The sequence below is a fragment of the Rhinopithecus bieti genome, unplaced genomic scaffold (genome assembly GCF_001698545.2).
Source record: "Rhinopithecus bieti isolate Rb0 unplaced genomic scaffold, ASM169854v2 scaffold_21777, whole genome shotgun sequence".
Taxonomy (NCBI): Eukaryota; Metazoa; Chordata; class Mammalia; order Primates; family Cercopithecidae; genus Rhinopithecus; species Rhinopithecus bieti.
The window spans coordinates 37,970-50,631 of record NW_016810508.1 but is presented as its reverse complement, the minus strand read 5'-3'; the positions used below and the strand labels follow the sequence as shown (position 1 = coordinate 50,631).

Genomic DNA, 12,662 nt, shown 5'->3' with positions numbered 1-12,662 from the left:
CTGACCCTCAGCCTCAGTGTACCTGACCCTCAGCCTCAGTGTACCTGACCCTCAGCCTCAGTGTACCTGACCCTCAGCCTCAGTGTATCTGATTCTCAGCCTCAGTGTATCTGACCCTCAGCCTCAGTGTATCTGATTCTCAGCCTCAGTGTATCTGATTCTCAGCCTCAGTGTACCTGACCCTCAGCCTCAGGGTACCTGACCCTCAGCCTCAGCACAGTGTATCTGATGGCACTTTGACTTGTCTTTCCCAAATGATGTAAATGCTCCTACTGTTATTTTCTACTGCAGTAAAATAGCTTTTCCTTTATTCACATAAAGGGATAAGTTACATGGAATCCTTACGTTTATTATTTAAAGCATGACGAACCATGATGCTGACTTCGTTTTTAATGTTTATTTGGCTTTGGAATTAGTCTTGTTCCCCAGGAAATCATTTCCTGGCTTCTAAGTTGACAGCTCTCTGTTATTAGTTGTGCCTGACAAGTTTGGTACAACCAGGCTACCAGAGGCAGTTAGTGCAGATGATGATGTTAAAAATCTCCTTATAGGCTGAGTATGGTGGCTCACACCTGTAATCCCAGCATTTTGGGAGGCCAAGGTGGGATTGCTTGAGTCCAGAAGTTCGAGACCAGCCTGGGCAACATGGTCTCTACAAAAAAAAAAAAAAAAAAATTAGCTGGCATGGTGGTGTGCATCTGTGGTCCCATCTACTTCGGAGGCTGAGATGGGAGGATCACTTGAGCCCAGGAGGTCAAGGCTGCAGTGAGCTATGATCGTACCACTGCACTCCAGCCTGGATAACAGAGTGAGACCCTGTCTCAAAAAAAAATGCAAAGGTGTTTATAGTCAAGTTATTTTTCATAACCCAACCTACCCCCAAAATCAGGGTGAGTACCCAGAGAACATCTAAAGAAAGGAGTCGGGCCGGGCGCGGTGGCTCCCGCCTGTAATCCCAGCACTTTGGGAGGCCGAGGCGGGTGGATCACGAGGTCAGGAGATCAAGACCATCCTGGCTAACACCGGGAAACCCCATCTCTACTAAAAAAAAAAAAAATGCAAAAAATTAGCCAGGCCTGGTGGTGGGTGCCTGTAGTTTCAGCTACTCGGGAGACTGAGGCAGAATGGCATGAACCTGGGAGGCAGAGTATGCAGTGAGCTGAGATCACGCCACTGTACTCCAACCTGGGAGACAGCGAGACTCCACCTCAAAAAAAAAAAAAAAAAAAAAGAAAGAAAGGAGTATGCAGTCATGGAACTGTCACCCAGGGCCATTTCCATTTGCCAAGTACAAGATATCGAATCAATGTATTTTTGTGGCTGGGCACAGTGGCTCACACCTGTAATCCCAGCACTTTGGGAGGCTGAGGCTGGCAGATCATTTGAGACCAGGAGTTTGAGACCAGCCTGGCCAACAAGGAAAAACCCCATCTCTGCTAAAAACACAAAAGTAGCCAGGCATGATGACATGCACCTGTAGTCCTAGCTACTTGGGAGGCTGAGGCAGGAGAACCACTTGAATCCAGGAGGTAGAAGGTGCAGTGAGCCGAGATCACGCCACTGTACTCCAGCCTGGGCAACAGAGTAAGACTTGGTCTCAAAAAAAAAAAGAGTATTTTTGTGATCTATTCTTTCATTTGGATTTAGGTGAGCGACCTGTGAGAGTTTATGCTGATGGAATATTTGACTTATTTCACTCTGGTCATGCCCGAGCTCTGATGCAAGCAAAGAACCTTTTCCCTAATACGTACCTCATTGTGGGAGGTAAGAAAACATTTGATGACTTCAGGTGCAGTGCAGAAAAAGATGATAGTAGAGTCTGTATTTCTCTTCTGTCTTTATAACCTGAGTACACTGGCTCTTGCTTCCGTTTTTAAATGAAGGATGTAGTACAGCCTCTCTAAAACATGAAATATATGAGGTACCAGCAACCTAAACCTGGAGAGAGGAGCTTCAAGCTCATTGACTGTGACGTCTGACATTTATCTCACTGTTTTTAGCTGAGTTTCTGCCAGTCACAGGAGCAACAATGACTTCTGTTGCCCAGTTAAAAAACATTTGCTTTAGATTTCACTTTATTATTTTGAATCAACTGGAATACAAAAGTCTGCCAAGGAAATGTCATGTGGTCCAGTCCAGTGTGAATAAAATAGGAAAACATGTTTAAGGACTTAATTGACACAGACATGCACAGCAGGTTGATTTCAGAGTCGAAGATCTTGGTCACCTGTTGTACCGTCTCTTCTCCAAAGTATGAACATACTATTTAGTGAGTGTTGCTCCTGAAGGTATACGCTGCATTAGGAAAAGCGTTGTTACCCAGGTTCAACTGCCTTTAGAAGACTTTTCTCCAGTTGGGGAAGATGGTTGCAGTCCTAAGCAGTGGGAGAAGATGGGAGAGGTCGGTGGCTGAGGAGTGGCTAAGCAAAGAGGACTCCGACCCACAGTTTATGATGTGGTGAACTCAGTTTGCAGCGATGAGCTCACACACAACTTCAAAGGCTTCACGGTGATGAATGAGAACGAGCGCTATGACGCAGTCCAGCACTGCCGTTACGTGGATGAGGTGGTGAGGAATGCGCCCTGGACCCTGACACCTGAGTTCCTGGCCGAACACCGGGTAAGAAACTGGACACATATTCCCATTCCTTGTTCCAGAATCCCCTCAACTCTCCAGACTGCTGCACGCAGGCTGAGGCTGGTTTTCCACTAGCTCTGTTTCACTTCTACCTCCTATGTAAGTTTCATAGGAGATGACAGTGGTATTACTAGTGATAATGTCAGTTTCATAGGAGATGACAGTGGGATTATTAGTGATAATAGTCACCCCTGACGTTTATGTGGGGTTGGATGGTTTGCAAGCACTTTTACATCCATTCTATTCCATTTTCTCTCCACAACAATGCTGTGGTGTGGTTATCATTTCCACTTTACACATGAGTAATAAGTCCTAGAGAAACCAAATAACCTGCTCCAAGTTACACCATTGGCAGAGCTGGGAATTGAACTTGTCAGTTACGAGACTTTTCCCCCCACACCACAGGCATGTCTACCCTTAGAACGAGCCAGTCTCCTGAGAATATCCATAGCCCCAGGCGAACTCTGAAGACGGTCACATTACCAGGAAACAAGACGGATTAACATAGACTTTTCTTGGCTTAAGTTTCATTTCAGGGCTTTGGTCTTAGGCTAGAAATTGGGTAGAATCAGAAACCAAGGATATTTCTCACTGTTTCTCAGGAAGTTATTATCAACCCCTTACCTCCTTTTAATTCTCCCACATTAAAGTAACAGATTTCAGCCAGGTGCAGTGGCTCATGCCTGTAATCCCAGCACTTTGAGAGACCAAAGTGGGAGGATCTCTTGAGCCCAGGAGTTCAAGACCAGCCTGGGCAACATACCGAGACCCTGTCTCTACTTTTTTAAAAAAGCCACAGGTTTCCTGCAAAAGGTGGGTATAAAAGATGAGAAGGATTGATTAGGCCAGGTTAGAGGTCCCCACGCCTGAGGAAACAGCAAGCATGTTGTCAGTTCTCTACAGGGGGGTGTGGAATGTTATAGGTACATTGTTCAGTGAGGCAGAAAGAATAAAGGCAGCCAAAGGGCTTCTAAAGCAATACATGGGTAGGCCTGAAGAGGGGATATTTACTATAACTGTTGAGAATTGGGACAGATCTTCTATAATTCTCTGACTTTCTACATCAACACTTAGCAGCCAGTGGCTCCAAAAGTGGTAAGCAAGCTTATTCTCAGCATCACAGCCCGCAGGCCCACACAGAAGTATGAGGTTAGAGGAATTTCTTTTCTTTTCTTTTCTTTTGAGACGAAGTCTTGCTCTGTCGCCCAGGCTGGAATGCCGTGGCGTGATCTCGGCTCATTGCAAGCTCTGCCTCCCGGGTTCACGCCATTCTCCTGCCTCAGCCTCCTGAGTAGCTGGGACTACAGGCGCCTGCCACCACACCTGGCTAAGCTTTTGTATTTTTAGTAGAGACGGGGTTTCACTGTGGTCTCGATCTCCTGACCTTGTGATCCACCTGCCTCGGCTTCCCAAAGTGCTGGGATTATAGGCGTGAGCCACCCCACCCGGGTGGTTACAGGAATTTCTAACTCTGCTTTTCTCTTTGTTAACAGTATATACTCAACTGTGAGTTTTGCTTGTCCCATTCTTTTTTTTTTTTGAGATGGAGTCTCGCTCTGTTGCCCAGGTTGCAGTGTAGTGGCGCGATCTCGACTCACTGCAACCTCCACCTCCCAGTTTCAAGCGATTCTCTTGCTTCAGCCTCCCGAGTAGCTGGGATTACAGACGCCGCCACCATGCCTGGCTAATTTTTTTGTATTTTTAGTAGAGACGGGGTTTCACCATGTTAGCCAGGATGGTCTCGATCTCCAGACCTCGTGATCCGCCTGCCTCAGCCCCCCAAAGTGCTGGAATTACAGGCGTGAGCCACCGCGCCTGGCCTTTGGCCTCCTGTTCTTTACTTTGCTGCCTATGGATCCCTGACAAGTTGTTCATGAGTAATTGAGATGCTAGCTGAGGGTCTCTGACAGTCCCAGTGAACATGCTTCACACTGCAGTGGTCTCTGGAGGTTGGTATAGTGATCTTAGTCATTATCAGCAAAAGGCTGGTGGCCCGTTCAGGAAGGAGTAAGTGAAGTTTAGCTTGTCTCTGAACAACATTGTTGATCCCCAGTGTCATTTGTCTCTTCTTGCTCTTGCAAAGGATATTCGTAGTAGTAAAACGGCCGAGCGCGGCGGCTCCCGCCTGTAATCCCAGCACTGTGGGAGGCCGGGCGCGGCGGCTCCCGCCTGTAATCCCAGCACTGTGGGAGGCCGGGCGCGGCGGCTCCCGCCTGTAATCCCAGCACTGTGGGAGGCCGAGGTGGGAGGATCACTGAGGTCAGGAGTTCGTGACCAGCCTGGCCAACACGGTGAAACCCCGTCTCTACTAAAAATACAAAAAAATCAGCCAGGCGTGGTGACATGCACCTGTAGTCCCAGCTACTCGGGAGGCTGAGGCAGGAGAATCGCTTGAATGCAGGAGGCAGAGGTTGCAGTGAGCCGAGATCATGCCATTGCACTCCAGCCTGGGTGACAGAGCGAGACTCGGTCTCAAAAAAAAAAAAAAGGTAGTAAAATGATAGATCCTGAGGATAAAATATCTTTCATGGCTTTGGGTTTGTATTTCTCAGGAGTATAGATGTATCTATTCCAGTCATAGGGCTAGTGGTTGCTATTTTTATATTCCCTCTTTTCTCACGGACTGAGAGAAACCAGTAAGGAAAGAAGTAACCTCTTTCTCATACTTTTTTTTTTTTTTGGAGACAGTCTCGCTCTGTCACCCAGGCTGGAGTGCAGTGGTGCAGTCTCAGCTCACTGTAGCCTCCACCTCCCGGGTTCAAGCAATTCTGCCTCAGCCTCCCAAGTAGCTGGGATTACAGTCACCCGTCAGCATGCCTGGCTTAATTTTTTGTATTTTTAGTAGAGACGGGGTTTCACTGTGTTAGCCAGGATGGTCTTAAACTCCTGACCTCGTGATCTGCCTGCCTCGGCCTCCCAAAGTGCTGGGATTACAGGCGTGAGCCACCGCGCCCGGCCTTTCTCATACTTTTAGAAACCCTTATTTGACCAAATCCTTCCAGACCCAGGACAGGGAGATTTCCTTCTTTCCTAGGCTCCACCCACTAACTGGTTCACCAGCAAACCCTCTGGCCCTATTGACCACAGCAAGATGACTGGTATACAGAGTGAGGGTAACAGTTCTAGTAGACTAGGAGAAATAGCTAGAAAAGCAGCTGGCTAACTTTCTATGTATACTCCATAAATCATTAGTTTGGGTGGTTTGTGAATAGACTGTAGCCTGACCTCTGCTTACTGTCCTTTTTCTGGGCCTGAGAACGTCGACTGGGTCTTTCTGAGTGGCAGTTATCATGGGTTTTAATGATGTTTCCTTATTTTCAGATTGATTTTGTAGCCCATGATGATATCCCTTATTCATCTGCTGGAAGTGATGATGTTTATAAGCACATCAAGGAGGCAGGTGAGTGAGCTGATGTGCTTCCTCACTTGAGGGGATCTCAGGGCAGCTGTAGATGTTCAGCCGTGTTGCTTACTTTACAGAGGAAAATGTGTACATTAGAAATTCAACATCCTCTTTCAGGCCACATTTTGGATAAAAGGTAAAGATGAGCATAGCATCCATCAATTCTTCATCATCAGTTCATGACATCCATGAATTCTTGGTCTAAACATCTACTTTTGATATCTCTCTTAATTTCAGGAAACGCTTTCTCATATTTTTCATAATATTAGGGCTATGTAACTCTTCTTTGCCTTACCTCTGGACTTTCATTCAGTCTTCCTTCTGTATATCAGTATCTCTCCGTTTCATTTAGTAATAACAGATTCTGCTTTTTGAGGAAAGGAAAGGAACGTTGCCCCTAGTTTCCATTTAGTCTTAATACCTGAGCTAACCAGAACCTCACAGTGTTTGTCTGTATGTGTTTCTGAGTCAGGCATGTTTGCTCCAACACAGAGGACAGAAGGTATCTCCACGTCAGACATCATCACCCGAATTGTGCGGGACTATGATGTGTATGCGAGGCGGAACCTGCAGAGGGGCTACACGGCAAAGGAGCTCAATGTCAGCTTCATCAACGTGAGTTCCAACCGCACCCCAGACTTCCCTGACTATGGGATACGTATTGCCTCTCACTCCATCTTAGCTGAACTGGCTTTGCAGTTGGCTCTAATGATCACTCCGAAAAGTTCAGTGAATGAATTACCACAATGTTAACCAAAAGAATGAAACAGGCAGTTTCTGCCATTACGGTCTAGCACCAACACATTGGTGTAGGCCATACAGCCAACAAAATAAATAAGAAAGAGTAATTTAGATAGTACAGTATTTCTGTTAATACATGGAAGACTGTGTCTCTTAAACTTCCTTTTTCTTTTTTGGTTGGATGATCTTTTGGAAACCTGCTAAGGCCTATGAACCCTCTCCCTGTGTGGACAGTGACACATGACACACCACTTCCCCACATAGACCTGAGTTTTAAATTTTGATTGATGAAAGCTTAAGTTTATCTTAGCTTACTATTGCCTTTAGAAACTCTGCATATGTTACTGGGCTTGGTGGTTCATGCCTGTAATCCCAGTACTTTGGGAGGCTGAGGCGGGAGAACTGCTTGAGGCCAGGAGTTTGAGACCAGTCTGGAGGCAGCATAGCGAGACCCCATCTCTAAACAAACAGACAAACAAAAAAACTCATATATATATTTATGTTTGTAGTATATATATATATATATATGTATGTATGTAATGTATATATATGTATGTAGTGTATATTCATTCTTTTTGTAAACAGTTATATATATACTACAGTATATATATATATATACACACTACATATATATATGTAGTATTTCTTTCTTTTTGAGACAGGGTCTTGCTTTGTTGCCCAGGCTGGAGTGCAGTGGCGTGTTCTTGGCTCACTGTGGCCTCTGTCTCCTGGGTTCAAGTGATTCTGGTGCCTCAGCCTCCTGAGTAGCAGTGATTACAGGCTTGTGCCACCACGCCCGGCTAATTTTTGTATTTTTTTTAGCAGAGATGGGGTTTTGCCATGTTTCCCAGGCTGGTCTTGAATTCCTGGCCTCAAGCGATCGGCCCCCCTTGGCCTCCCAAAGTGCTGGGATTACAGGCATGAGCTACTGTATCTATCCAACACTATACATTTTGTACGTAAATTAGACCTCAATAAAATTAATTTAAAAAGAAGAAAGCTGCTAACTTTAATGTCTCCTACATAATCAGTTTACCATGCTCCCCCACCCGCTCCCATCTCTGTGAATTGTGCTATAAGAATGGATAAAATGATTACATCTTAATATGATTTATCTAGGCAAACACTAGCTCTTGTTAATTTATTTACTATAGCTTTATTTTTTCCCATAACAATCAGGTGTTTAAAAGTTCTAAACATATTCCCTTTCCTCTTTGTGATCTGGAAATTATGAGAGTACTTTTCTTTTTCTTTTTTTGAGACAGAGTAACAGTCACCCAGGCCAGAGTACAGTGGTGCGATCTTGGCTTACTGCAGCCTTGACCTCCGGGCTCAAGTGATCCTCCCATCTCAGCCTTCTGAGTCGCTGGGACTATGGGCACAGGCCACCATACCCAGCTAATTTTTTATATTTTTATTTTTAGTAGAGATGAGGTCTTGCTATGTTGTCTAGGCTGTTTTCGAGTTCCTGGCCTCAAGCAGTCCTCCCACCTCGGCTTCCCAAAGTGCTGAGATTACAGGCATGAGCCACTGTGCCCGGCCAAGGATACTCTTCATTTGACTAAAGACTCCCCTCCCCTCCGCCACAGGGTTGATACCGTTTTCCTTTTCTTTAGCAAAGTCGGTAGGGCCAACAAGTGTCAGCATTTCGCAGATGAGTAAACGGACCTTAAAACACGAAAGGAACAAAAGCAAAAACACAAGCCATTAAAATAACAGAGTCAGCCTGCGACAGAGGGAAGCACAGTTCGATGAGCGCATGAAGCGGAAGATGAGTGTTTTCTCTTTCGATCATCGTGATTCGTTTGTTCTTGCAGTATTGTGCAGGGATCTTTTAGCTGCCTCTGTAGCTCCCTCTGGAATGATTTGGGTCATGCTGGGCATGTTTATGTTCCAAGTTGATGTTTTATCTTTAAAACTCTGACTTGATTTGACTACCTGCCTGTGACTGGGTATAGCCTATATTTTTAGTTTATTCCCAAATGCCCACAATATTAGAATTACTACTTAGTGTGTACATCCACAGCATATCTTATCTGTTATTATGCTAATGACGTGTGGGGTAGATTAACGCAAAGCAGAATTCTAGACTGAAAACAGTGTCCTTTGAGTGCTTGAGCCATGTTTTTTTGTTCTCTTCTGGTAGAGAAGTTTGGCATGAGCATGATTTCTCCAAATAGTTATTTCTTTACCTAGGAGAAGAAATACCACCTGCAGGAGAGGGTTGACAAAGTAAAGAAGAAAGTGAGAGATGTGGAGGAGAAGTCCAAAGAATTTGTTCAGAAGGTGGAGGAAAAAAGCATTGACCTCATTCAGAAGTGGGAGGAGAAGTCCCGAGAATTCATTGGAAGTTTTCTGGAAATGTTTGGCCCGGAAGGAGCGCTGGTATGTTCTTTCCCACCGGATAGTGTAGGGAGCTCCTGTGTTGTGGGAAGAATTACAGAATCGTGGAGCAGAAAGGGACGTCGACAATTAAGGAGTGATCTAGTCTAGTCCCCTTATCTGGGCAGAACTATCTTTCAACTGTCCCCAGCAAGGTTTTTGAAATCTTTACAGAAAGAGGTTACACATTATCCTAGATAATGTTGCCAGCTCTCTATCAACCTTGAAATCTGGTGACAAGGTGACAAAACGCCTTGCCCAGCTTTTATTTGTGGTATGATTTTAGATAGAAGGAAAGGAAAGAATAAAGAATAATAAAAAGAAAGCAGCCTCCACTACAAGTAGCTGCAGCATGAACCCCAGGTAAGATGGGCATTCTGTCTTTGAGGAGTAGCAGTCTTTCCAACCAAATAAAAGATTGAGCAAGTGAGTCCTAGGTTAGACATCAGGAAGGATCTGTCTGTGAAGGTGTTTGGAAAGATAAGAATAACCCTAGAACAGATTATTCGGGAAGAATGGGGAATTTCCCGGGTAATGATAGCAGGTGAGAACCCTTAAATCAATAGTCCAGCATAGACTGCCCTAGGCCCAGATGCTTCAGTGATGATTCAGTAGGATCCGCAGTATTGTTTCTAACTGTTCCTTCCGGTCTCTCCAGAAGCACATGCTGAAGGAGGGGAGGGGCCGGATGCTGCAGGCCATCAGTCCGAGGCAGAGCCCCAGCAGCAGCCCCGCGCGCGAGCGCCCCCCCTCCCCCTCTTTTCGATGGCTCTTCTCTGGCAAGACCTCCCCGCCCTGCTCCCCAGCAGACCTCTCCAGGCACAAGGCTGTAGCCTATGATATCAGTGAGGATGAAGAAGACTGATTTTTCCTCCCTCCTTTCCTCTCCTCTCCCTCTGTCCCATTACCTTCAAAGCTCTCTGTTGAATTCCAGACTGTGACCCCAACACTAAACCTAAGGACAGCTGCAAAGGAAAGACAGCTGGGGCAAGAGGACCTGGGACTGGGGGAACCAAACAGCCCGTCCTCCAAGTGACATCCCTCACCCACACGAAGGAGGGGCTGCACCTCAGAAGCCTGCTCTGCACCCATTTGCCCTCCCCAAGGGCTGTCCCACTGTTGATGTTCGTGTGATCTCAACAGGGAAATCGTCATTTGTATTAAGTTTTTTTTAAATTAGTCTTTGAAACGTAGAACTAATTGTTTGCCCGAGGAGTGGGCAGAAGAAGGAGGTAGTGTAATACGCAGAGGCCTTTTCTTCCCAGTACACGACAGCATTTGCCTTCCCTTCTGAAGCAAAGTGGCTTGCCAAGTCCTTCACGCAATGAGCCATGCTGATGGGTAATTGATATAATTTTGATTTCCTTAAGGAAAAGCTAAAAGCCAAGTTACAGTCACAAATCCCCTCAACGTACTGCTGTCACCAGTGTCACTGTGGCTGTAGGAAGGAGATCTGAGCCTCACTTGTCTTACTCCCTGAGGAGTTTCTTACTGGACCCAGTGGGGTCCATGAAGACCCTGACGGGGATGGAAGCAGACCCGTGGCATCAGCTGCAGTGTTTCTGCTGTGTTCATCTTCTCAGAAAGTTCTGTGACCCGGCTCTCTGGGAGCTTTTGTGAGTCTCCTTCCTGCCATCTACCTTCAAAGGAAGGAACACTTTGAGGGTCACGAGGATGAGGAGAGGAGCGGGACAATACTCAATCCCATGCCAAGGCAGTTGAGATTCGTTTCCTACTGGGAGGAGTGCCTGGCCCTGCTACTCCGATTTGAATGTTATTAATATTATCTAGCCTTTTACAAAGGATACTTTGTAAATGTCTGCCGTTGGAACTTGATGTCAGTCCCTTTTGGTCATAGCCATGCTGAATAGAGAGATTTGCACAGAATGTAGAAGCAAAAGCATGGGAAACACCTTCCTCTCTGAAGCAACAGCCTCGTCATCCTGACCTCTGTCCCTCTTAAGAACATTCTTCACTGGAACCAGAGCTCCACAGAGTCTTTCTTTTCCTCAGAGAGCCGCGGCCGGCAGGGACCTCCCTCCGCCGCCCCTCCAGCAAGCCACAGAGCATGCCCTCACGGGACAAGATGTGGTAGGTTTTCTCCTTTTCTCCCCACTTCTCACACACGCCTGGTGGTTGTGGTGCCATCTCCGTGTTAGCTTGCCTGGGGGGATTCACCACTTGAATTTCCAATCGAAGGATGCTAACGCCTAAGGCCTGCGCTCACGCCTAACACCTGCCCTCACACCTAACACCTGTGCTCACGCCTAACACCTGCCCTCACGCCTAACACCTGTGCTCACGCCTAACACCTGCTGTTGAGCATGATCTAACTTTCAAAGCCCTGGCCTCCTGTCTCCTTAGCTACTTAGCTACATGGCCTAGCAGATCATCAGCCATCAGTAATCCTATGGCTAGATTCAGGGGAAAATGGCTTCTGTCCAGGCCCCACCCCCTGTCACTCACAAATACCCCTTGTGGGGGTGGAGTTTTAGTGTTTTCAGCTAAGAAAACCACATTTTCTCTTTTCTTGCCTCTCCGCTAGGACTGTGAGCATCTCATAGTCCACCCCCTAAACACTTTTTTTTGTTTGTTTGTTTTTTTGAGGCAGAGTCTCGCTCTGTCGCCCGGACTGGAGTTCAGTGGCCAGATCTCAGCTCACTGCAAGCTCCACCTCCCGGGTTTACGCCATTCTCCTGCCTCAGCCTCCCGAGTAGCTGGGACTACAGGCGCCTGCCACCTCGCCCGGCTAGTTTTTTGTATTTTTTAGTAGAGACGGGGTTTCACCATGTTAGCCAGGATGGTCTCGATCTCCTGACCTCGTGATCCGCCCGTCTCGGCCTCCCAAAGTGCTGGGATTACAGGCTTGAGCCACCGCGCCCGGCCCCGCTAAACACTTTCTGGTAACACCTGTTCTTCCGCCTGAGGGTCAGAGGCTGGAATCGTTGCCTGCACAGCAGGACTACCTAGGTTCTTAAAACTTGGATCACCCAGGCCAGGCGCGGTGGCTCACGCCTGTCATCCCAGCAGTTTGGGAGGCTGAGGCCGGTGGATCACTTGAGGCCAAGGGTTTGAGACCAGCCTGACCAACATGGTGAAACCCTGTCTCTACTAAAAATACAAAAATTAGCCAGGCATGGTAGTGTGCACCTGTAATCCCAGCTACTTGGAAGGCTGAGGCAGGAGAATCCCTTGAACAGAGGCAGAGGTTGCGGTGAGCCAAGATGGTGCCACTGCACTCCAGCCTGTGTAACAGAGCGAGACTCTGTCTTCAAAGCAGAACAAAACAAAACCACACACACAGAAATAAAAAGAAATAATTAAAAAAATAAAAAATAAAAATACTTGGATCAGCCAGAAAGAGCGTCACAGAGGCGAGGGAGAATGAAGCCTCTTGTTATCCTGATCGCCTATGAAAATGACATTTCTAACTCTTCTCTTGACGCGCAGTTCTTACTGTCAAAACGGGTCATACAAGCTTTGGCCTGGAGTCCTGTC

General features: G+C 46.6%; 1 protein-coding gene across 1 annotated transcript in view; it reads left to right on the top strand.

The window, feature by feature from the left end:
• Nucleotides 1-12,662, top strand: part of PCYT1A (phosphate cytidylyltransferase 1A, choline) — a 52,804-nt gene that overhangs the window by 38,091 nt on the left and 2,051 nt on the right. The window contains exons 4-9 of the mRNA XM_017892194.1: nt 1,648-1,764; nt 2,469-2,620; nt 5,960-6,038; nt 6,514-6,656; nt 8,979-9,167; nt 9,823-11,255. Of these exons, the coding sequence (XP_017747683.1) occupies nt 1,648-1,764; nt 2,469-2,620; nt 5,960-6,038; nt 6,514-6,656; nt 8,979-9,167; nt 9,823-10,029 (887 nt within the window). The 3' untranslated portion in view covers nt 10,030-11,255. The remainder of the gene's footprint in view (nt 1-1,647; nt 1,765-2,468; nt 2,621-5,959; nt 6,039-6,513; nt 6,657-8,978; nt 9,168-9,822; nt 11,256-12,662) is intronic.